The sequence below is a fragment of the Mus musculus genome, chromosome 5 (assembly GCF_000001635.26).
Source record: "Mus musculus strain C57BL/6J chromosome 5, GRCm38.p6 C57BL/6J".
NCBI lineage: Eukaryota > Metazoa > Chordata > Mammalia > Rodentia > Muridae > Mus > Mus musculus.
The window spans coordinates 102,956,607-102,980,989 of NC_000071.6; the positions used below are offsets into that span (position 1 = coordinate 102,956,607).

At 40.6% G+C, this 24,383-nt stretch overlaps 1 protein-coding gene across 17 annotated transcripts in view; it reads right to left on the bottom strand.

Moving 5' to 3' along the window:
- Positions 1-24,383, bottom strand: part of Mapk10 (mitogen-activated protein kinase 10) — a 304,058-nt gene that overhangs the window by 48,060 nt on the left and 231,615 nt on the right. For 10 of the 17 annotated variants that reach the window (NM_001081567.2, NM_001318102.1, NM_009158.3 and 7 more), the window contains 2 exons: positions 9,840-10,022; positions 6,861-6,985 (listed from right to left, as the gene is read on the bottom strand). In NM_001081567.2, the coding sequence (NP_001075036.1) occupies positions 6,861-6,985; positions 9,840-10,022 (308 nt within the window). Of the gene's footprint in view, positions 1-6,860; positions 6,986-9,839; positions 10,023-19,748; positions 19,821-24,383 lie in introns of all 17 variants that reach the window. The other 7 variants (NM_001310685.1, NM_001318131.1, XM_017320886.2 and 4 more) reach the window with 1 other exon arrangement.

Sequence of the window (24,383 nt, forward strand, 5' to 3'; positions counted from 1 at the left end):
GCTGACAGACAAACTTGGTAATGTAAAAGCCACCCAGGTGGTTATAGAATTGAATGCATGAAGGTCATCGAAAGCAGCTGTAGCTTGGTACCATGAGACGCCATTGGTAAAGGTACAGCCTTGGTAGCAGTTGAAGGCCTGGGACTGAAGGGGTCATACCAAAAAGTTGAGGGTTGGCACTGTGAAGAGAGTCTATGAAAGGCTCTTAGTGAAAGTGCAGCCCAGTTGCAGCTGAAGACCCCAGCATATTAGAGATGCCAGTTCCATGGGATGATCTCCAAGAACAGCAACAATGGTGAGTGAAGCCTGCGGGAGCCTACAAGATAAGCCGTGTGTGTGGCAAAGAGAGGAGCTGGAGAAGTTACTCTAGCTTCTCAGAGGAGCCCAGAACATCATCAGTGAATCCCAGATAATCTGACATTGAGTTATTTATTCTGTTGGAGTTTGATCTTGCTTGGTTCATACTGTGACTGTGCCTTTTCTCTTCCCTCTCGAAGAAGGCATCTAGTTTAGTCCTGATTTTTACAGGAGTCCACAGATGAAAGACTTTGAACTTTTCAAAGAAAATTTGGAGTTTTAGAGAGATTGGATATTGTAAAGAGGCTGAAATTTTGATCTGTTTGAATTTGTTAAAAACTGTGGGACTTTCAAGGTTACTTGTGTTTTTAATGCAAGATCTTGGGGGTGAATAAGCAAGAAAAGATATGGTTTGATAGTGATGTATTTGTATATTAAGTTGCCAAAGGATCAGTTGTGCTGACTAGGCTTATGTCAACTTGACACACAGACTAGAGTTATCTGAAAGGAAGGACCACAATGGAGAAGTTGTCTCCGTAGGATACGGCTGTAGGGCATTTTCTTACCTAGTAATGAATGGGGTAGGGCCCAATCCACGGTGAGTGGTTCCATCCCTGGGCTGTGGTCCTCTGTTCTATAAGAAAGCAGGCTGAGGATGTCATATGAAGCAAGCCAGTAAGCAGCACTCCTCTGTGGCCTCTGCATCACATCAGCCCCTGCCTCCAAGTTCCTGCCTTGCTTGAGTTCCTGTCCTGACTTCCTTTGGTGATGAACAGCAACCCTCTCCTCCCCAATTTGCTTTTTGGTCATGGTGTTTCATCAAAGCAATAGAAACCCTAACTAAGACATTGCCCAAGGTCATACTCGGAGAGGCACTGGGCAGTCTTCTAGTGACATTTTTAAAAAGGCATTTTCTATCAACATAAACAGAAACCGTTTGCATTTATAGCTCATTTTAGTGAAGCAGGAATTTTTTTTCTTTAATAAAATTTGTGAAAAGTATCCAGACAGCCTTTAAAGAGCCAAAGCCCTGTGGTTTATGTTTACTGAATATTTGATTCGTGTTGGAAAGTCACTAGTAAACTTGGTGTGATAAATTTCAGATGCAATTGCTTTCTCTTCAGGCACACAGCGAAAGCACGGGTGATATTTACCAGGATTTTAAGTGTGTGCCCACATTCTGAGGCAGAAGTCATCAAACAGGAATGGTGGTTTTCTGAGTTTCAGGTGGATTAATCATTCAGAAACCACTTAAAGACGTGCTCTCACCTTTTGATATTGCTCACCAGTGGAAATGCCAATTACACAGTCTTCAATCCCTTCCTCCCGGTGGGAAGGAGGCTTTCTATACAGAGCTGTTTGCATTTATAACTCATTTAAATCATCTCTTCCCAGATACTTAATGTTTAACGCTTAGTACTAAAGTCAGACTCACCAGTTTAATGTACAGATAATAAAACACTTGGAGAAAGCTTATGTATATTTCATTCAGTGGCTTATCTCCAAGAGGTGAGCACCTACTGATGAGCTGTCTGAATTTTAAATATGTTGACTCCTTTTTCTTGTGGCTCAGATTTTCCTGGCCAGTCCTAAGTATGTGCACACCGAGTCCTATAGGATATACTGAAGATATTTGTTAATGCATGTATTTAAAATTCTGTTGTTTATGATGTTGTTATAAGGAATTCGTTATGGAATCTAGAGAATTCAATGGATGACAATGAGCTAAGCCACAGTAAGTAAGTGTGGAAACCATACATAAATTAAATCATTCATCAAGTAGGCTTAATACTGCAAGAAACAAGATGTTCATAATAAAATCATGTTAGCTTGTACTGTGGAAGTATAGCCGAGGGGATTGAAAGCGAACAATCCTGATGAATGAGGGTAATTTCCTATCCACAACCTCAAATACTTGCACTTTGAAGGAAGTACATAGTCAGGACACTTCAAGTGAGTCTTAAAGCAATACCTCTAGTCCTGGGCAGCACAACCTTAGGATTGCTTGATTATTCAGCAATTGTACATACATTTCAGTTATAAAAATCTGGCCAAGTTGCTGTTTCATACCCAGAGTTAAATGGCTGTTTAAGAGTCAGCTGGAGACAGATGAATACAGTCTGCTTGTAATACTACAGTGGCTGATCCGGGTCTGGTTGAGGGTCAGAGGGTTTTCACTGCAGTGCACAGATGATTGACATCTGTGAGGAACAGCCCCTTCTCTCATCCAGGAATCATGCATTAGACAAGTGAAAAGTACATAAGATAGAAAACCCACATCTGTAAGACTGTCCCCAGCAGGGAACTTGTGTTGTTCTTTTGCGTGTTTTGTTTTGTTAAGTCAGGTCTTACTATTTTATTAAGTAGCTCTTCCTGGCTAGGCACTTGCTATGTAGCCTAGGCTAGCCAACAGTCCCAGGCAATCTTCCTGACTTAGCCTTCCGTGTGCTAGGACTTCAGGCACATGTCATCACAGCTGGATTGGTTCTTGGTTTTTAAAGTCACTGCTAAGTCATCATTGTTTATGTTAAAAAGAGAGGTGACTTTTGATTTCAGTTCATATATGTAGACCCAATGTGTAAAGACTTAAGCTACCAAAGAATTCTCAAGGCCTGTGTGAATTGAGCAGAAGTTGTTGAAAATAAAAAGAAACCTAAGGAGTGAAGGAAAGATCAAAAAGAAAACTAAAAGGGAGAAAAGGAAAAAGTAGCCAAAAGCTCTGAGTGAGATGAAGGAATGACTGTATCATTTTACCTAGTGGGCATTAAATCTGCAGAAGTAGGGCAGTCTAAGGGAAGACAACTGGATTCTTCCCCGCCCCCCCCCCACAACATGCCTGTGTCCAACCCTGATCTCCATGAGCCCTGTACAAGTGGGAGATGGTACAAAAATTCAGTAGGATCCCCCAAAGGAGCATGGTCTCCTGCCATGGCTATTACATTAACATTCTTGACAAGAAATTACAAGATACTTGAGAAAATTATATATTTATTAGAAATGTTCTTTACCTCACCTTGCTGGCAAGGTCCTTATCCATTTCTAACCCTCAACTTCTTCTCCTTGGAAGGATGTCTTCAGATGTTTGCTTATTTCTCTTCCACTCAGGTTTCCAAGGTGTGAATGAAGAGATCTTTGCTAGGTATGTGCAGTCTGTGGGCAGGATGCTGATTTCCTGCCTAGGTCTGCTCTGTGGTTGGGGGATGACCTTTCCCAGCTGTGCATCACAGGCTCATCCTTCAGCCACAGGAAACTATCTCAGCAGGAGACAGTGGAGATGACTCGGCATGTCTCCTGACTCATCTCAGTAGAAGTAAGTGGATTCTCTTATGTCCCCAACTCTATGTATTGGACAGCCAGTACCCCTGGTCTCCGGTAAACTATTTCTTTGATCTTGGGTTTCGAATACATGCATATCTTTGCTAATCTCTTGGTTGATTCAAGGGCACCTGCTTTTGACTTAGTCTGACACCATCCTTTGTTTGACCACTGTTGAGTGCCCATCAGAGTTGAGTGTCTCTCCAGAGATGACTCCTGATGCCCAACTGGTCCTCGTGACCTCCTTTACATTATTTAGCTGGTACAGCTGCATCAGTTCTGGCTCTCCACAGCATCAGGCAATCTCTGGTATTTTCTGCTTTGTTGTTCCATTGATTGTAACACAGTTTGCGTCTATGTTGCTGTTCCTAAACCTTGATATTTGCCAACCTACTGCACAGAATTACTCTGTAACGCTGTGTCCTAGTCTCTTTTCTGGTTTCCTTTTGTTGCTATGGCAAGCACTGTGACCAAAATCCCGGTAAAGAAAGGGCTTATGTCAGCTTACAGGCTACAGCCCATCATCAAGGGAAGTCAGGGCAAGAACAGAAACTGAAGTCGGAGGTTCAAGCTTAGCCCAGCACTACCTGCCCAAGTAAAGATGCTACCCACAGAGTGGCTGGGTGCTCCTATATCAATTAACAGGACAATACCCCATAAACATGCCCACAGGTTGTTTGACTCTATGTAAGGAGCACAGGTAGATTACATTTTCACCCATCTCAGTTTTAATATCCAAATTAATCTTCAGTTTTGTAAAAGAATGAGCAATCTTGGTATAGACTATCTTCTCCCAACAGAGTTCCTTTCCTGAGTCTCCCCCCAAGGACTCCAGGAAAAGGCCCAGTCCCAGCATTTAACCCTCTTCGCACCCATAGCTCCTTCTCCATTCTATCTTTTCAACTTATCTTTGGAAGTCCCAAGGAGCTGCCACACACAAGGTCCTTTCTGGTCTACTCACCTCTTCTGGATTCTCAGGTACCCAGGGCTCATAACCTGGAGAACACAAGATGCTTGGCTGGCTCAACTTGTCCTTAAGCCCAGATGCCCAGAGTAACCCTGGAGCCACCATGAGTATCCTAGGGGCTCTCAGACAGCAGCACCCAGGGTACGGTGGCACCTCACTGCTGGCTTCAAGCCTCACTCCAACACAAGCCAACCCATGGATCAGATCTGTATCCTTTGTTTTCAACACTCAAGGGATCAAGACACGTCTTCTGACCCCATACAGTTAGGTTAACAAAGCATGTCTGACGGTTATTCCCACACTCTTAGGATTTGTTTCTGACTGGCTGTGACCTCCACAATTTACTTCTGAGAGTAATAAACCACCCTTGCCCTGGGGTCAGGATTCACTGCAAGTTTTGTAGACGGAAGACAGCTTTACAAGTGTGCAGCCAGTGACTTCAGTTTTGATATCAAACACTTGCTCCTTCATCTCTCTTAGCTGGTTCCTTTATGAACTCCTCAGGCTATACTGGATCCTTACATTTATACACCTTGTCTTGTTACTATCTATGCTCTGTGATGACAATATTGAATAAAGGGGTCTAGGTAGGGTTTTTTCCCATCCTACAAAGGATGAAATGTTGAAATAAACTTAAAAATTCATTGATATTATTCTAATGTTCTGTTGTAGATTCTAAGTAACTGTCTCTTTTATAGGCAACATAATTACAAGTGAATTCCAAATGCAGGCTTAATGACTCCATTTAAATTAGAGGCTGTGATCCATTAAAAACAGATTGAGCACATGAAATCAGATATAAGGAAAGATAAACATGCCACAGGTTTAGAACTTTCACAATAAAAGATTGGCAATGTCAAATAATTTATGTTTAGCTAACATTTTTGCAAAGGTACCTAAAACATTTTCTTAAATTTTATCAGAAAAAAATCCATACTACCCAATTTTAAATATATTTATTCATATACTTATTTCTCTTTTGAACTTTCTACTCTCTGAATCTCTTTAAAAGTTTTTACAATGTATGAAAGACAAGGAAAGAATCTATATTTGAGTCTTGAGAATATAGACTAGTATTAAGAACATTAGAAACTCTAATGTATTTCACTGGAAGGATTGTGTTTTATAAAGATCAAACCAGGTGACTAAAACAAGCCTGAAGCAAATTGAGACACCAACATCATGGTAGAACTTCTCGGGTGGACAAAACTTAGGAAAAACGTCACACAAGATAGTAAAGGCCCCTTTGTGCAGCTGGGGGAGTCAGGACGAGGGTCTCCTGGAAACTTTGAACACTAACCATTTGGTTCTCACATACACAAAGAAAGGGTAAGTAAGAAATAAGAATCGGGTAGGGTTGAACTAAGCATCGTCGGCTCCAGAAAACACATACAGTGCAGAGAAGAAGAGATTTGAGCAAAGCAAGTCTGTCTTTAAGCAAGAAGGCCTTGCATCACAGAGAAGATTAAAGGCAAAGCATTGGATGATTCCGAGTAAATTCAACTACAAAGCTGGAGTATCACATCAGTGACAGGAGCTACCACCAGTGTTCCAATACTTTAAGGACATGTTGCCATTTTCAAGAAAAGGCAATACTGCTGATAGATATACTGACAAATGTCATAGAAAGAAACTTCTCATCAGGAGGTCTTCAGAGCCTCCTGCACACGGGCAGCTCCCCACAGAAGCTGAAATAAAGATGGAAGAACACACTCACAGAGAAGGTAGCAGTGCTCGAGAATACTTTTAAAGCGAGGAGTTAAGTTTCTACAACTTATAAACCTTACATAGGTGGAAGACCAGAGACATACTATACTGTATTAGTTAGAATCAAACTAGAAAATAAGGACCCGTTTGAAATATCTACTTTCTTGTGTGTTGTTCATGTAGTTGCTAAGCCACCGGTACCCTAGGAAAAGCTCCCTTACAGAAATATCCTTAAATACCTTACGGTGTCAATGTCGATGCGCCATAAAGGAAATAAAAGTGAGGTAGCATCGAGCAATGAACCTTTTTCTCCCATGAAGTCTGCATCGGGAGAGGTTGACAGCTAAACCCACTGGGGGAGACCTACGTGTGAACTATAAGAAATGGCATCGGAACGCATCCCATTCAAAGGAGGTCTGGGAAAGAAATGAAGTTAAAATCCCTGTGTTGAAGAAGAGAGCACCAGGGGATAGCCTTTGATGTAGGGATGACAAACGGCTTGTGTGGGCTCCTTTTTGTGTGAGTTTAACTGTTTTCAGCACTTGCTATGGGTGGTTTGTGGCTGATGGCTTACCGCCTCCACTTCAGCCGGGTCGTACCAAACGTTGATGTACGGATGCTGCAGTGCGTCGTCCACCGATATCCTCTTCGCTGGGTCAATCACTAACATCTTAGACAACAAATCCCTGGCTTGGCTGGCTGAAATGACAAATGAAAAGAGTGACTCCTAAGCTTCTCATTCTTTGCAAGGGTGTTTATTGTCTGGAGAACAAACTGAAAAGAGCCACTGTCATCCTAATAGAGTCACACGCTATAAAAAGAAATGAAGCTTTTAATTTTTTTAAATCTCAAAATCTAAGTTATCATTTTGAGAGCTCTTTGAACATTACAAATATTTGAGTATGATTATTCTGTAAGAATTATAAATAGCATTTATCCTCCACGAAGTTTGAGTAGGTAAAGGAACTGGTGTGGCCCATCTGTAAGAATGCCAGATGATGGGATCGGGGTGTGGCAATCTGTGGAAATGCACAGTTCAGGTGTAGGGGTGGATGTGGGAAATCGATCAGTGTGCTTTCATGTTCTCATACACAATGTGCAGATCAGCAGAATTTAAGTAAAGTTCAAACTGACTTGCACGCCAGTGTGGCCCAGATGTCCCCGATGTGTAAAAGCAATCTGGATGTGATAAAAATGACATCCTTTAACCCCCAAGTTTTGTTGTAACATTCTGTGTCCTTTAGACATTGAAATGCCAAGAAACATGATTTGGTAGAATCAGGTGGCTAGTGGCTAAAGGTGTCCCATGCCATGGCTGATAGTAATAAAACTTTCCATATCATGTACAAGGTGGCACGGTGAATTGTATGGTTGGGGCAGGATCAGTGATACAAACAGGCGGTGACAGCAAGCACATTTGTTCAATAGCACTATTTTTTGAAGTCACATCCATTTTTGTGTTTGAAACATGTTTGCGTCTGTGTTCTCTCACAGGTGTGTGCAGGTACACAAGTGTGAAAGTCAGAGCACAACCTTGGATACTGTTCTCCAAGCACTGTGGACCTCTTTTATTTATCTGTTGAGACAGGCCTGGAACTTTGTCTGGAACTTTTGTCTGGCTGACCAGCCCGCACCTCCTCAACACTGGGCTGACCACAAGCGCATGCTCAGTCCTCCTCAACACTGGGCTGACCACAAGTACAGGATCACGCCGCATCTTTTGTTACATGGCCTCTGAGAATCAAACCAAAGTCCCTGTGCTTACAAACAAACACTTCACCACCTCAGTTGAAAACCTAGCCCTGAGGTCACATTAATGTTTAATTTCTAAAGGACGTGGAATTTTACATTGAGTGCAGGAATAAGTAATACCTCAAACAACCATTACTACTCAAGTTATCTGAAAGTTTTAACAGGAAAAATATAACTCAGTGTGTTCCAAACACATAGTAAAACTCCTGGTTCAAGAGAGTAAAGCCTCAATTGGCTTATCAATTTGAAATATTTCTATGTAATGACAGTGCTTCATGGTAACTGACATAAAAGATTAGAACTAAATGTGCTAATGTACATGATAATGTAGGAAATGGGGGCCTGTTTAGATATTGACAAATTTAGTGCCCCAATGGGTTTTATTCTCTTCTGAAAGACATTGCATGCATTCCATAGTGGGTTCACAAGTTCATTTGTAGTATAATATGTTTACAGGAAAAAATTTCACAAGAAGATATCTCTTTTATTAAAATATTTTAATATGGACATCAGTTGTATTACATGTTCAGATTAAGGTAACTATATTACTTATAAAAATTTAGCAATAATGTAAGTATAGAAATAGCATAAACAAAAGTTAGGAAATACCAACCATTCTCATAGAGGATACCCCTGTGATTATTGGTGGCTTTTTTCTCCCACTATTCACTCTTATATATGATTCAGTTATTCAAAATTTTCAAGTATTTTCACTTAATTTTGCTAATAGTACAGCTAAGATGTAGTAAACTGCTCTTACTCATGTATCTATGACTACTTTCCTGTGGTTTGTAATGTTTTTCGTAATACTAAAGGATATTTTGTGTCTTTGGGCCCCTTTTTTCTGATAATTACATTTTTCTTCATTGATTATCACTCTCTCCACATAAAACTTTGAAGGTCATGAGAATCACAAAAGTGCACAAAGACTCACATACTATTTCCAGTCTTAAGATTTTTTTTTCATGACCAATGGTCTACCAGCCCAACACAGTTGCTTATTTATCTCCTTAGTTAAAAGGTCTTTTTGATGCTTAGAATCTGCTCTCAAGACCATCTGTATTTCTCTTCTTAGAAAGGGCATGGCATGGAATGCTCCCTTGGATGGGGGAATGAACTTTACCAACACCTACTCATTTCCTAGAAGCCATCATCAGTACCATATGCAGGCAACAGAGAGAAATGAGTTCAGCAAGGCGGCTTGCACCGGCTTGCCGGATAAACATGATGTCTTCCTAGAATCAGAACGAATGCTCCATTGACCATTTGCATGTTGTCATACTTCATCTGTGTGTCAGTCTTAGAATCATAAATATGTTAAGTAAGTCATAACGTACAAAAATGACATAGCCCAACTCTAGAACATTGGACTTGTATCACAGAGCATGCTCTGAATAGTGAGCCTGCAAGCACTTTCACTGACATTAATTAGCTCAGTGAGGGGTTTGCTGTGTCCACAGCACCGCGACACCACCATGTCCTCACAGGAACAGAGTCTTCTTCTCTACTGTGGTGGCTTGAGTAAGAGTGTTCCCCATAGGCCTATATATTTGAACATTTAGGCATCAGGGAATGGCGCTACTTGAGAAGTGTACTTTCTAGGAACTAAAAAGCATAAAGAAATGTTTTTGAAGTACGGTACACCGACCTTTTAAATTTTACATTTCAAAAAAACAAATGATTTCAAGATTCTAAATACCCCTGATCAAAGAGTTAACCAAGAAAGATTATTGTCAGCCGCCCTCAATGCAAGCCCAGGCAAGGCCTCCCAGAATGTGACCATCTGGGCGCAGCCCCTCACCTTTAAGTTTATTGTGCTCAGAATCCGCTGGGAAGAGGGAATCTGGAAAGAGCTTGGGGAAGGTGAGTCCTGCGTACTTGGGCCGATTCTCCACGTAGTTTCTGACTGTGGGCTGCAATTTCTTCATGAACTCTGGACACGGAGTTCCTAGCTGCTCGATGACTTTGTTCCACTGGTCAATATCTGGGAAGGAAATAGTTAAGGGAAAAAAGAGGTGCAGACCAGGAACTCTCCCACTTTTCCCTGCCTGTCACCTAAGACCCATCAGCACAGCTGGAAGTTTACTAAGCAACACAGGTGAAATCAAAGTTCACAGCCTGGGAGTCCTCTTGGAATTTTAGACCAAATTTTGGGACTTGTGTGCTTTTAGAAAACTACTATTGTTTAACAAACGCAAGAAAGAGGAAGTAGTCTTTGTTTTATAAAAATAGAATATTATTCAAATGTAAAAGAACATATTATCACATATCCAATCATGTTGTTTAGGGTGAAATATACAAGGATGGGTGACAGAAAATTCTCTCCTGTTTGTAAAGATTAAAAGATGTAATCAATGTAAGACTTTATTGAAATAAAATTTTAATATTCATGTAATTTAGAATTAAAATTATCTCACTTGATCATGGGATTTTTATCCTAAAGTTACCTTGATCGTTTTTATTTTTAGAATAGCAAGCAAATAAATGTTTTAAGTAATATTTATTTATATTCCCTAAATAGGCTTTAATATTTTAGTTCTTTTTCTGAAAGTGGGAAAAGTCCATTAACACTTAGTGTTTGGTACCTATAAGCATCACACTTGGGGCGTTCACAGTGCTTTGTTTGGCTGTCCCTTTTCTAATGGAGAAACAAAAACTGTATCTATTTGTGGAATACATTGTAAAGTTTTGATAGATACGTGTATACATTTGAAGACTTCAAATTTCTGATTTCCCAAAGATTTATTATATTTTTGTGACATTTATATTGTTTTTTTCTCAAAGGCTGTTTGAAGCATGCAAGACTTTTAGGTCACCAGAGTCATTCTGTCTGTCACAGTAACTCTGTCTGTCACAGTCAGTCTGTCTGTCACCGTCACTCTGTCTATAGTCATTCTGTCTATAGTCATTCTGTCACAGTAACTCTGTCACAGTCACTTTGTCTGTCACAGTCACTCTGTAGTCATTCTGTCTGTAGACACTCTGTAGTCACTGTGTCTGTCACTGTCACTCTATCACAATCTATCTCAGTCATTCTGTCTATCACAGTCATTCTGTCTGTCACAGTCACCATGTCTGTCACTGTCACTCTGTCTGTAGTTACTCTGCCTGTAGTTACTCTGTCTGTAGTCATTCTGTCACAGTTACTCTGCCTGTGGTCACTCTGTCTGTGGTCACTCCGTCTGTAGTCATCCTGTCATAGTCACTCTCCCTGTGTTCACTCTGCCTGTGGTCACTCTGCCTGTGGCCACTCTGTCTGTAGTTACTCTGCCTGTAGTTACTCTGCCTGTGGTCACTCTGCCTGTAGTTACTCTGCCTATGGCCACTCTGCCTGTAGTTACTCTGCCTGTGGCCACTCTGCCTGTAGTTACTCTGCCTATGGCCACTCTTCATGTAGTTACTCTGCCTGTGGCCACTCTGCCTGTCGTCACTGTCTGTGGTCACTCTGCCTGTGGTCACTCTGTATGTGGTCACTCTGTCTGTAGTCACTCTGTCACAGTTACTCTACCTGTAGTCACTCTGTTTGTGGTCCCCTCTGTCTGTGGTCACTCTGTCTATAGTTATTCTGTCACAGTTACTCTGCCTGTGGTCACTGTCTGTGGTTACTCTGTCTGTGGTCACTCTGTCACAGTTACTCTACCTGTAGTCACTCTGTTTGTGGTCACCTCTGTCTGTGATCACTCTGTCTGTAGTTATTCTGTCACAGTTACTCTGTCTGTGACCACTCTGCCTGTGGTCACTCTGTCTGTAGTCACTCTCCCTGTGGTCACTGTCTGTGGTCACTCTGTCTGTGGTCACTCTGTCTGTGGTCACTCTGTAGTCACTCTGTCTATCTCAGTCACTCTGTCACAGTCACTCTGTCACAGTCACACTGTCACAGTCACTCTATCACAGTTGTCACTCGGGCTACCTGTAACTTAGCACTAAGTGAGCAGCCTCACATCCCTACCTTTCTTCCTTCCCAGCTTCATGGAACTAACTCAGTTGTTCTTTTATCTTTCTCATTAATATTTGATGTCTCGTAGCCTTGAGAATGATAAACAATGCAAGCTCTGAAAGATCAGCCCAAAGCTGATTTCAAATACAACTGGGCCTTGAAGATTTGCATTTATTCCAGCACCATGAGCAGAGACTTCTCCTGCTCCCTTTATTTTTCTATAGCTATTTCCTGCACCATCAATTCCTTCTCACTAAAGTAACACAAGGCTCTTCAAAGAACGTTACCATAATACTAACTAATTAGCTATTCAAGAGTTGAGTCTAAAAAGGCAGACTGTCCTGACAGAAGACAAAAGACACCACATTTAACATGAATATAAACTGCAAATGGTAGACACTCAAACAAAGATAAAGCCAGGCTAATTTGCAAATTTCTATCTCCCTTACAACTTGGATGAATAAAACTCAGTTATTATAATAAAAATTAAAATTGCGGTGGACTACCAGGACAAGAAACGCATGTGGGAAAACCAGAGATACATTCCCTGGTGTGACAACAGTGGGTGAACCAAGGGCAAGCATCAGTGAACTTCACTGATATCATTGTGTGCCTGAGATTACCCGAGTAGAATTGTTAGAAATAAAGAAATTAAGTCACTATAAAAGGTTAGTCACTCTCATGCAAAAACTCATGTCAAGTCTATGGCTATATGTAAGCTGTAAGTACATAGATAGATAGATAGATAGATAGGTAGATAGATAGATAGATAGATAGATACATACATACATACATACACACACACACATGATAGATGGATGATAGATGTATCATGAGAGAGAGATAGAGGGGTGAGAGATAGACAGAGATAGATGATTTATAGATAGAAAGATAGCTATAGAACTCAGTACTTAGCTCAGTTGTCACTGGAAACACGAAAGGAGGCCATCTCTCTAGTGCAATTGGATTGCCATGCTCCATCAAACTGTCATTGACTCATTACTCAAACTTGATGCGAATTTTAAAGAGTATGGCAAAGGTAAAGAGGCAAAGATGTTCCTAGATTTCTACAAAGAAGCCAATTAACAAGTTTGGCAAAATATCATCAACCCATTATTTTATTCTAATTTCATTTAACTAGAGTCAAGAAAGTATTTCATAAAATTCTTCAACATAGAATCAAATGTCTTTTTGTTTGCTTTTCTTTTTGTGGGATATTTTTTTGTAGCTCAGTTCTGTTTCAGACTTGTAGTGTGGCTCTGACCCCTGACTTCCTGACTTCCTCCTCTTCAAAAGCTCTGGGACTCTAAAACTGGGTGGGCCACACCCTGCTCATAATCAAATGCTTCCAAAGAGTCAACCCTGAGGCAATTCTCTGCTATTCTCGGTAAAAATCTAAGAGTCACACGTCCTAGAATCTAAAGAATACTTCGAGTCTCTAAAAGCACTGAGTGTGCTTTCCTACCTGAGAGTGCTTTTAAATGAAGCATCATCTTGAACCCTGGAGACATTTGAACAATTAAAACTATTATCAGTGAGGTCATTAAATATTCTTGCAGAAAATACTGTGTATACCCCTCTTTAAAAGATGGTACCTTTCTTTTAACACACCCATTTCTAATCCTTTCTTCCTATAAATGTCTGGATGTCTAAGTCATGAGGACTCTTTTCCTTATGTTCAAGTCAGTGTTGGTGAAGAACACAGGCAATCTGGAGCTGATGTGGTAGAAAGAACTGCCTCACTTTGCTCTAAAGTTCATGATGTGATTTTCTTGGTGCATATTCCTCAGAGAACATCTCCAATGTGCCTGTCTTGGTCTTTCATATCAACACCTTTACACTAACATTGTTGTCTTATACATTTTAAAGAAGAATAAGGTGAAAGTATAAGGAAAAATTATCAGATTTTTGTACTTTAAAACATATAAGAATTTATAAGGTATTTGCTAGACTCTGACATCATATAATGTATCCTTTAAGAATGAGTTGCTAAAATTATTTTCATGAAGAAACTTATCAGCATGAGAACATCTTCATGCTGCACAGAACAAGGAGTTAAACACAGTAGACTAACCTGTCCTGCACAGTCATGAAAATAGTAGTAAATCTATGTACTTCTACATTTAAGATCTATGGTCTCAGAAAGTGTCACCAGGAGACACATTATCAAAGGCCTTGAGGACTAATGGGGAAAGAACACTTAATAAAAGTTACAGCAGCAAATTTCCTCATCAAAATCTAAGATCACTGAAGATTGAGTGGAGCGGCATTGCAAATCTTTTGCTCTTGAGAGTAGAAAAGAAAATGGGCAAAGGAGCTTGATCGTTGCTGAGGACGTCCATGAATGATAACATCCTAGGAGAATGGAGCAGAGAACAGGGAGAGGAGAAGGGCTGAGCTGCTTCAGCCAGAAGGCTGCAAACTTTTCTGTTAGGAGAACTCAGATCTAAGTGTGACACTTGCCTTTAGGGTTTCTGATTGGCGAACTTTCAGAGAAACTTTCCCCAGTGAATGCACTGATGGACAATACCTTTTGTTTTCTGGGTATTTGGGTTATAATTATGAATGACATTTATGCCTTGCCATTTTAAGCTTCAGAAACTCTCTAGGGATTTCTACCTACCATGCAGTTTGAATTACTGTTTTATTTTTTTCTGTCTTTAATTATCCTGTTGCTAAGCATGTGATTTCTAGCACTGATATTGGCATGTCTAGAGAGTCACTACCGTGGGCCTGCTATTCAATATTTAGTATGAAAATGTCACAGAACTCCATTTGCAACTTCAAGAAGATCAGCATTTCTTTCCCAGTTCTTTGCTAGGTAACTAAAGATGGCACTCTGTCTGTGTCATCTATACTGGATCATTCCAGACAATGCCACTTTATCTCCAAAGAGCTGCTATGTAGGCCAGGTGTTGAGTGTGGCTCTGTATCTTTGTTCTAGCAAGGTTTCCAGGGAATGAGAAATAAGGACACAGAGCACATGTGCTGTGTATTCTGAATCATGGCATGAGACTATGTTCATAAACTCAAATATCCATAGTGTAGAAAACTTACAAGAACCCAGACCTCCCTCCCCATAGCCCCCACACGTACCACTTAACTGTGGGATTCTAGGTACTTAGGTCTGTGGTTGATTATCACAGAAAATAAAACCCCAATGACAATTGCTACCCAGGCAGTCCTTGAACTCCATTTTGACAAACACAACTCCAGACTATACTAACCTCTCCAGACACTTACTAACCCCAGATGTAAGAGGCTTTGCTGTGATTCCATTTTTATCATACATGGCAAGTTCAAATTCTTGAAAAGATCCAGATCTCTTGCTCATGAGACACTTAACAGGCCAGTCCCTGGAAATTAGTCCTGATCAGAGACTAATCAGAGAGGAAACTGATCAGAGAGGGAAACTCCTGATCATGTCACACTTCATGGTCTTATAGATTGGGGCGTGGCAGTTAGGACAACTGGACTCCTGTGGAGAAAAGAGTACCGTCCAGAGGAAGGATCCGACTCTGAGCTGTGCTGTCTGTGAGCTCCCACTAAGGACAGCACAGAAGCGTCTCCCATAAACTATGCAGTGTCTCCTGCTCATTTTAGTAATTATGACTCTCCCTAATAAAATTTACTCTTAGGGCTTTTGAGGACATCCGTAAGATCAGGCACACATACTTAGGAGAGTTCTGGATGCCGTTGGTTGCTATTTGAGTTGTTTTACTCATTTAGAAACATTCTAGTGTGAAGCTGAGGTAAATTATTTGCCTGGTGGTTGCAAAGCTCAGTACTAGTTGCCTACCACGGGGGGAGAGCAAAGTTCTTAGTAGTATTAGCTTCCATTTTCAAATGTTCTTTTGTTTCAAAAAATATCCCTCGGTTTCTGGTACCATAAAGCATGAAGGAATGTTTAGGATTCGATTCATTAGCAGTGTTCCTTAGGAGTGAGCACAGAGGAAGTGTGATAAGCCAGACTCAGTGAGTCAGCCAAGCTGGACCTCTAGAGCCTGCTGTTGGATGCCTGCGATTTTCACTATAACTGGTTTCTTTTGTAAACCTAATTATTATTGTAACCTACCTTTACAAATCAAAACTTGACAGGGATTTTGTTTTCCAAAGTGTATTCATTACATGTTACAGAAGCAATGTTTTGTTTTGTTTTTTTAAGCTATTGAAGGCTAACCTCGGGGACCCCTCAACCTTGGGACCCTATGTCTGCATAGGCTTTTGGGGGGCTAGTTCTTAACTTCCCATGACAGAATTTGTTCTCTGATGTAAACGCCCCCCCCCCCTCCAGGTGCACTGCTCTGGCTTCACAAACACTGGTCTGTCTTACCTGCATTGTGAAAGTTAAAAACAAAGGTTTGACATCTCTATTTTAGAGACGACAATGCTTAAAGACTCCTTCACATTAGTGAAAAGCACCACTAATGCGAAGCGTTTCCCTGACCACAGCTGCCTCTATAGAACATGAGCCATAGGACACTGTGCTGCGACCTGGGACACATCTCTGCAGGCCACATTCATTTCTGGATATTAACTCTATACACTGGATTGTTAAGAGGGACAATCAATTTTTTATGAGGTCAGGAAAACAGGACTGGGTTAAGTAGCTCAAGCAGTAGAATGCTTGCCTGGCAGGTCCAGGCCCTGGGCTCAATGCCCAGCACCATATATGCCAGGCCTGTGATGTGAGCCCTGGAAAGTGCAAACAGGAGGATCAAGCATTCATATGGACTTTTGACTAGTGAGTTCATGGCTGCCCTGGGCTACAAGAGACCCTGTGATAAAGTACCTGCCAGAGGAACTGCTGGCAAAGCTTTTTCTATGTAAACTTCAGGAGGAAAGCGTCCCTGACTCTAAGCCCAGAATACCAAGGGGTTATCAATTATCTATTGTTCAGCCCTTGAAAACATACATATAAGTAACATTGTACAGACAACTGTAGACTGTGTGTGTGTTTAGATGTGTGTGTGTATGTATGTAAGTATGTATGTTATAACAATTAATGAAAAAGCCCATGAACAAAGAGGGTACATGGGCAAGTTTGAAGGGTGTAGACGAACAGGCAAAAATGATGTAATTATTTTATAACCTCAAAAAGAAAATTAATAATTCTAAAAGAAAAACTTCCCCCCTGGTTTCTCTAGAGCTGGAGTTATGGACAGATGTGAGTACTGGGAACCGAACCCAGGTCCCCTACAAGAGCAGCCGCTGACTGGTGTTACCCTCTGAGGCATCTGTCCTACCTCTGAGCTTAAATTCCATTGATCTGAACAGAGATAAAGCCATCATGATGGAACAAGATTCACTTAATACATACTTTTAAAAGTCTACTCTTGAAATATTTATAATTTAAGAACTATATGACCATCTAAGTTTTACATTTCTCTCTAAAAACAATATGTTGTATTTTTGTAACATAAAGACTATGGAAGTCTTATTCCAATCCTGCTTGCTAGTTAATTATATGCAAATGATGTGCACAGCTGGTATGAAAAGCCTTTTAGAAATCATTTATTTTGAGAATGCTTTCAGTAATGTGGTTGTTGACTTTTAAAGCAACACGAACAGAATATATTGTATAGATTCCTTGTCTCCAGCTCCATTTTAAAGTCTCTCCTGAACTACTATATTTCGATGTCATTTTTTCTCCTCAAATAAGTTACTTATAATGAGAAATACTTATTAAGGTAAGTGTTACATTGTCCTCTTTAAGAGGGTAACTCTATGATAGACAGTGGTTATAATTTGCATTTAAAAGACTAACTTAAAATAAATCCGTGTGCTTGAAATCATTAATGAACCACAGTTAATTGATTCCCCCAAGAAATTTACAAATTTGTCTCTGGGATGCTCAGAAAGAATCCTCAATATCAAAGCCCACCTAAGTCTGCATGATGTGACCTCATGACATTACTGTGGCCTTAAGAACTGCTCACAAGGGGTTTTGACATTCAGGTGAGACCGTAATCCTGAGCAGCTTCTCTCAAGGAAGGATTTTAATAATGCAGAGCTGTGCTCAGTAGCGTGGCCAGGGAATCGTCCAATGTGCTGCTGTAACAGGCAAAGGAAACAGTCTGTTTAATCTTCAGGCGGCAAACATTCATTTAATCTGCAGTAATTCAACTCTAATGAGTTTCTGGAAGAGCAAAGAGCATACAGACTAATTTAAATGTATTCCCAGATGTTAATTTAAAAAGGTAGTTAAATCATGAGGAATGAAAGAAATCCTAGTTTGGAGGTTTTCTTCCTTCCTTCCTTCCTTCCTTCCTTCCTTCCTTCCTTCCTTCCTTCCTTCCTCTCTCTCTCTCTCTCTCTCTCTCTCTCTCTTCTTTCCTGTTTTTTCTTTTTTAAGAAATCTGAAGTAATTTTGTTTGATCAAACCCAACGTATCTTCAAAACATAATTTGCATTAGCACTAATATGTAAATGTATACATACCGTTTAATAAAATGTAAGAGTAGAAACAAAATAGAAATACAGGGAGAAAGATTTTTAAAGTCAGGGTGTCATATTTTAAGTTTAAAGAAAAGCGTTTTAGCAAAAGTAAACAGTTTGGCCCTTCTACTTGTTTGTGGTTCATTTGTGTGCTGTGCTTGTAGTATCAGTGTGTGTGTGAGAGTGTACACATGTGTGCATGTGTGAGTGCTTCTGTATGCACAAGCATGTGAGCGCTAACTAAAGGTAGGCGTGGTTATCCTTCCCTGGTCACTTTGTGACTTTCTGCATTGTTCTTTTTAGACTTACAGAAAATATGTATGAAGTTATAATGTTATACTATACATATGTGTAACTATATATGAAATACACACGCTCGAATGTATTGTGTTATCCTTGCATGTGTATGAAGTATCATAGAGATGGAAAGATCTGTAAGAGGAATTAGAAGTTTAAAGCCAGTGGATAATCGTATTACGACAGTCATCAGACTTACCTAATTAGACATTAGCCTAAAATCATAGAGTCAAAACTGGTTTTTAATAGTGAGCATTTCAGTTCACTGCCCCCCCCCCAAAGACAGAAGATTATTATACATGATCAAATTCAGTGGTAATTTCACTGACTTCAAGGAGTAGGTATCTAAAAGTTCCTTGGTAGCCATGGTTGCCCTGGGACCTCGGGACTCCTGTCAGTTAGCTGCTACTTTAGAGAGGATTGCTTTCACTTCTCAGTGATTGGAATGCCTTCTCTGTGCGTCTATTTAATCACTGCTAATCAATGAGGTTTTGAATATTACTTATTAATGGTATGGAGAACATAAGAGCATGTTTGGAGGAACGTCTCTTTATATACATGATGTGAATAAGACACAGTGTTTGAAAGGAGGTTGATAAGGGTGGACCTGTGTTAAATCAAGCAAATCACATGTGGGTGAACCTTTAAGGATCTCTGTGCTAAATGAATACTCCTTAGGATGTGAAACTATAAAGCATCAGTGTGAACACTGGCTTGGCCGTTTATTATCTAGCTCCATACATGTCTTCGTTTTTCAAATCTCTATAAACGATGATAAAGGAGTCTCTAGGCTTGGAAGGACTGAAGTAAGGCAGAGCCTGTGATACAAGGTCCCGTTCTCCTACGGTCCCGTTCACGGAAGGACCTGCTGGGACACCAGGTTATTCTACCAGGAAGCAAGCTCACAAAGACTTGACATTTGATCTCACAGAAATTCTCCGGGGGCCATGAGTGGAGATCTTCAGCCGTCTTGCATTGTTAACAAACGGAATAAATCGACAAGGGCGCACAGAGCGCAGGGGCCACTGGGAAGGATACGATCAGTGCCAGGGAACAGCACTGTGCCTTTTACCATTTCTCCCATGATGCACCCTACTGACCACAGGTCAACTGAAAAACGAAAACGAAGTGAAGATAAACACGAAATAGATCAAAACATAAATAAAACCTCAAGGCCACTTTGCACAGTGGAGCTATCAACTAGGCTTCTCTGGATGAAGGAGAGGCCTGTCCCTGACCAGTGGTGCTTGGAGATAGGAACAGGGGTTCAGAGTACCCAGCCCTTCCCTGCTGGAGAGCTGAACCAACAAAGCCACCTGAAAGCTACTGGTGCCTGATTATATTGCTTTGCAATTATAATTCAGTGCTTTCTCTCACTTCTGATTTAAAAGATCTAATTTGCATTCATCTGCTGGAATCTGGGTGATTTGTATTGAAAATTATCCTAGGCTCTGTTAATATGGGAGACATGTAAATCATTTTCCTTTTTATTCTTTTGTGTACCATATCTAAAAAAGGAAAGGGAAAGGGAGAAAAGCTAGCAGCTAGCACCCTAGAAGAAAATTTCTCTTTTGAAAAAGGCATTTATGCTTGTTTATAAATATGAATACATTTCCAGGAGCAGACATTTCTGTTGGAGAATGAATGTTTTGGACTATGCGGGGCTCCGTCATTGAATCCTATGAAAGGAACAGGGTTCTGAGCTGGAAAGTCTTTTTCCTGTTCCATAAATATGGGGCCTTTGTAATGCTAGAAGTGCTGGCTATTCAAATAGGACTGTTCAACATGAAATAAACAAGATTAAAGAGCAAACACTTTGGGGACTGAAAATCAAAGGAAACCTGGAATGCGAGGGTCAATTACATTGGTCTCCCCTGCTATTGCCAGTTATCATCCAGAATTGAAATCAGGAAGGCAGAGCCTGGGCTCAGGGAAAGGAGGCTGGGGAAGGGAGGAGCAAGAAAGGGGCACGCCCTCCCTTGTGGGGCTGCACCTGCTAGGTCCTACACAAAGTCAGAGGCAGGCTGAGCAAGAATACAGGATGTGGGGGCGTGGAGCAAAGGGGAAGGGGCGGGGCGTCACAGCACTGCGTGGCTTTGTTCCACTCATGCTCCAAATTACATGGAGTAATTTGGCAGTGTCCTGAAAGAGTTCCTCAGGAGGCTCTTTCCATTGTCCAAATCTCACCAGGGTGAAACCCAAGGTGTCCATTGCTTAGCCCCTAAAAGGTTAGAACTTCGAAGAAGAGGATTGCACGCAGGGAGCCAATGTGTTTGTTTCCATTTCAGGAAGGCAAGTGCCATGCAAAAGTACCAGGGAAAGAGAACAAACGGTTGTGTGTCTGCCAAGGCGTGTTAAAAGCATCTGATAATCATTGCCTCCCAAGAGGCAGTAATAAGAATCTTTGAGTAAAAGAAAGAAAGGGGAAGAGAGAGGAGAGAGGAGAGAGGGGGAAGGGGAGGGGAGGGAGAGAGGGAGGGGAGAGAGAGAGAGAGAGAGAGAGAGAGAGAGAGCACAAAAAGAGTTATGGAAAGATGTTTTATATTTAACTTGCAGGTATTCTTATCACAGTGTCCCAACTGTGTGAGGTGCGTGCATGTGTGTTGAGTTGTGTATGTGCCTGAGTATATTTGTGTATCGGCTTTTTTGTGTGGGAATGTGTTTGTATGCAGTATGTGTATTATAAGTGCACTGTGTATATAGTGTGTGGGGGGTGTGCGTGTGTGTGTAGTGCATGACTCTGTGGGTAGTGTATGTGGTTTGTGTGTGTGCACATCTGTATTCTGCAAGGGTGAATGTGTATAGAATGTATAGTATGAAAATGTTTTGTGTACAGTGTATATAGTGTGTATGTGTAGTATGTACATGTGTGAATATATGTAATGTGTCTGTGTAGTATATGTTTGTAGTAGGTCATGTTATGTGCAGTGTGTTTGCATAGTGTGTACGTGCTTTTATGTGTATGTATGATGTATGTGTGTGCCTCTGTGTGTGTGTGTGTGTACTGTGTGTATGTTCTCTCTCTCTCTGTGTGTACTGTGTGTGTGTACTGTGTGTGTGTATACTCTGTGTGTGTGTGTGTACTGTGTGTGTGTTTGTGTGTTTGTGTGTGAGTGTGTGTGTGGTACAGAAGAGTTAAAGAAAGGCAGATAAGTAATGCAGAAGCCCCTGTGTGATTGCTGCTTATCTACAAATGTTTGGAAAGGGCTTTCTGCCAAGGAGCTATCTAGAACTTAGTGGGAGTTTCTTTTTTCTAAGTCGGGTGGTCACTACAGTGTCTCTGGCAGAGTTCCTTCTTGATGCTTCAGAACTGAGCCCAACACTTTACTACTCTGACACCTCACCCATCTTCACCTCTTTAAACATTATTTTCATCCTTTAAAGTGCTAGTACTAAAAAGCACTTATTGTGTAGAATTTTAAAGATTTCAATATTGTATTTCTGATGTTCTTTCCACGTTGCCTGGTGATAGTAAGTTTTCAATAAACTAGTTTTATATTATCATGTAACAAATACATATGTTGTATTATATAAAGGAGCTAAGTATGTACATAAAATTTCAGCTTCTAGTTACATAATTTATATTCAGATACATAATAGTTTTTATAGCTTTTGTTTATTTTTTAAAATGAATGAACCCGCCCAGCTATTGGGCAGCCCATTTCACGGCTGAAGCCACTTAAAGTGCAATGCTCCATATCAAAGCACCTATGCCTCCAGGGACCTGTGCCTCCAGGGACCTGTGCCTCCAGGGACACTCCCCGTCTCTAAGCAATGTCGCAGTTGCCTCACACAAAAAAAACATCTGAAAATATGTGAGTGGGAGGTAATGCTGAGACATCTGTCTCCTAAAATTGACAAGTTTTATCTTTTAGAATAAAAATTGTGTTTTTTAACAGACCTTCACATAAATCTCATCTCTAATATCAACAGTCAGAATGGGAACCAGGCCTCCCTATGGTGCATTTCCTTCAACAGACGCTAGACAGTTGTTGGTTCAATAACTAATTTATCAACTGGTATGAATCCCTAGTATGCTTGCTCTCTCTCTCTCTCTCTCTCTCTCTCTCTCTCTCTCTGTGTGTGTGTGTGTGTGTGTGTGTGTCTGTATACACTTTTGTAAGATATCCACATATTCCAAAGTAAAAGATGAACATTTCTCTACCACATTTATCCCCCTGGTTAGCACTCAAAATAGTCTTAAAAGTTCATAAAACTTTTGTACAGAGATGACAAGACAGAAAGATGCACACCAAGTTTGAGCAAGGTCCGTTTGGCCACTGGTGCATCTTTCGGAGTGATTGTACCCAAAGCCTTTTTTAATTCCCTAAAGGTTTCCTTTCCATTCCCGGAGCCTCTGACTACCTATACTACCTATAACTCCTCCTATGCAGCAGGAGTGTCAAGTCTGATGTCTGGACATCATAACCTGTAGACATTGTCATATGCATGGAGTCCTGAGTGAATTTCATGGACTTGAGTGGGATTAATAATCAATATCAAGTGTTGTAACAAATTTTATAAATCAGTCCTCACACCCATTTTAAAGGATGAAAATACTGTTTAAAGAGGTGAAGATGGTTGAGGTCTCACAGTAGTGAGAACAGGTGGATTTAGAGTTAATCTCATTGGTCAGGGAAGAGTGATGGGTGATAAGCCTTCACTCCACTAGGTACAATGATGGAAACTGCTTACCAAGGCTACACCAAGTCAACTTATGAAATCTTGACAATATTAGAAGGGATGATGAGTCTGTGATACAAATGAGCGTCCATTTGCTTTCTCACGTGTATTGGGCCTCTGTGAGCTCTGAACAGGATGCTGATAAGGTATGGTTCTGGCTACGTTACCACACTTAGCCTCCATCAGCATCCAATGGAGATACAATTCCAATACCCAGATACTGTGTCACTTTGAGTAAAAGAAATTTTAAGCAAATTCAGATGTTGCTAAAATACAGTCATCAAGCTGACTCTAATGTATCTCTTCTTTTTATATTGTATCTTTAACCTCGGTCTAAAGAGAGAAACCCCCAATCGCCATGTCTGCACTCTCCTAATAGGAATGCCACTTTCTATGTACCCTCTACTACTAGCTGCTAAAGACTCAGCAACCACGGTGGAGCTAATGGGAAGTGTTGGTACCTAGGGGAAACCTTGGTGGAAGAGAGTTAGGCTGTTGAAGGCATCCCCTTAAAATTATAGATATATACAGTCTCTGTGTCCCCCTTCTCTTGTCCACCTTCACTAATCATGGACTGAGACATCTGAAACCATCATCTGTCCCAAATATGCCTTTCCTTCTTATGAGCTATGGCCTCCGCCACTCTGTTACAATAAGGAGGTGACCAACTGTGCTGCCAGGCAGAACACTGAAAATGTGTCCACTTTTGGAGACTATGTAACTGTCACACCATAACCTCTGAAAATACACTTACGTTAGAATTCAGACAACATTCGTCATAAAAATTTCTTACAAAGAACCTCAAAGAATGACAGAAAGAACTAATTTTGTTTTAAAGCACAATATTTCTCTGGAAATCTTACATTTTAAAAGTTAACCACGAGGCTAATTCTTTTAAAAGCACTATGTCTTAAAAATCAAAGTAAACTATAAAAGATTACTAATGTCCTCCGATAAGCTGAGAAGACCTGTGTTCTTCCTACTTCAGAC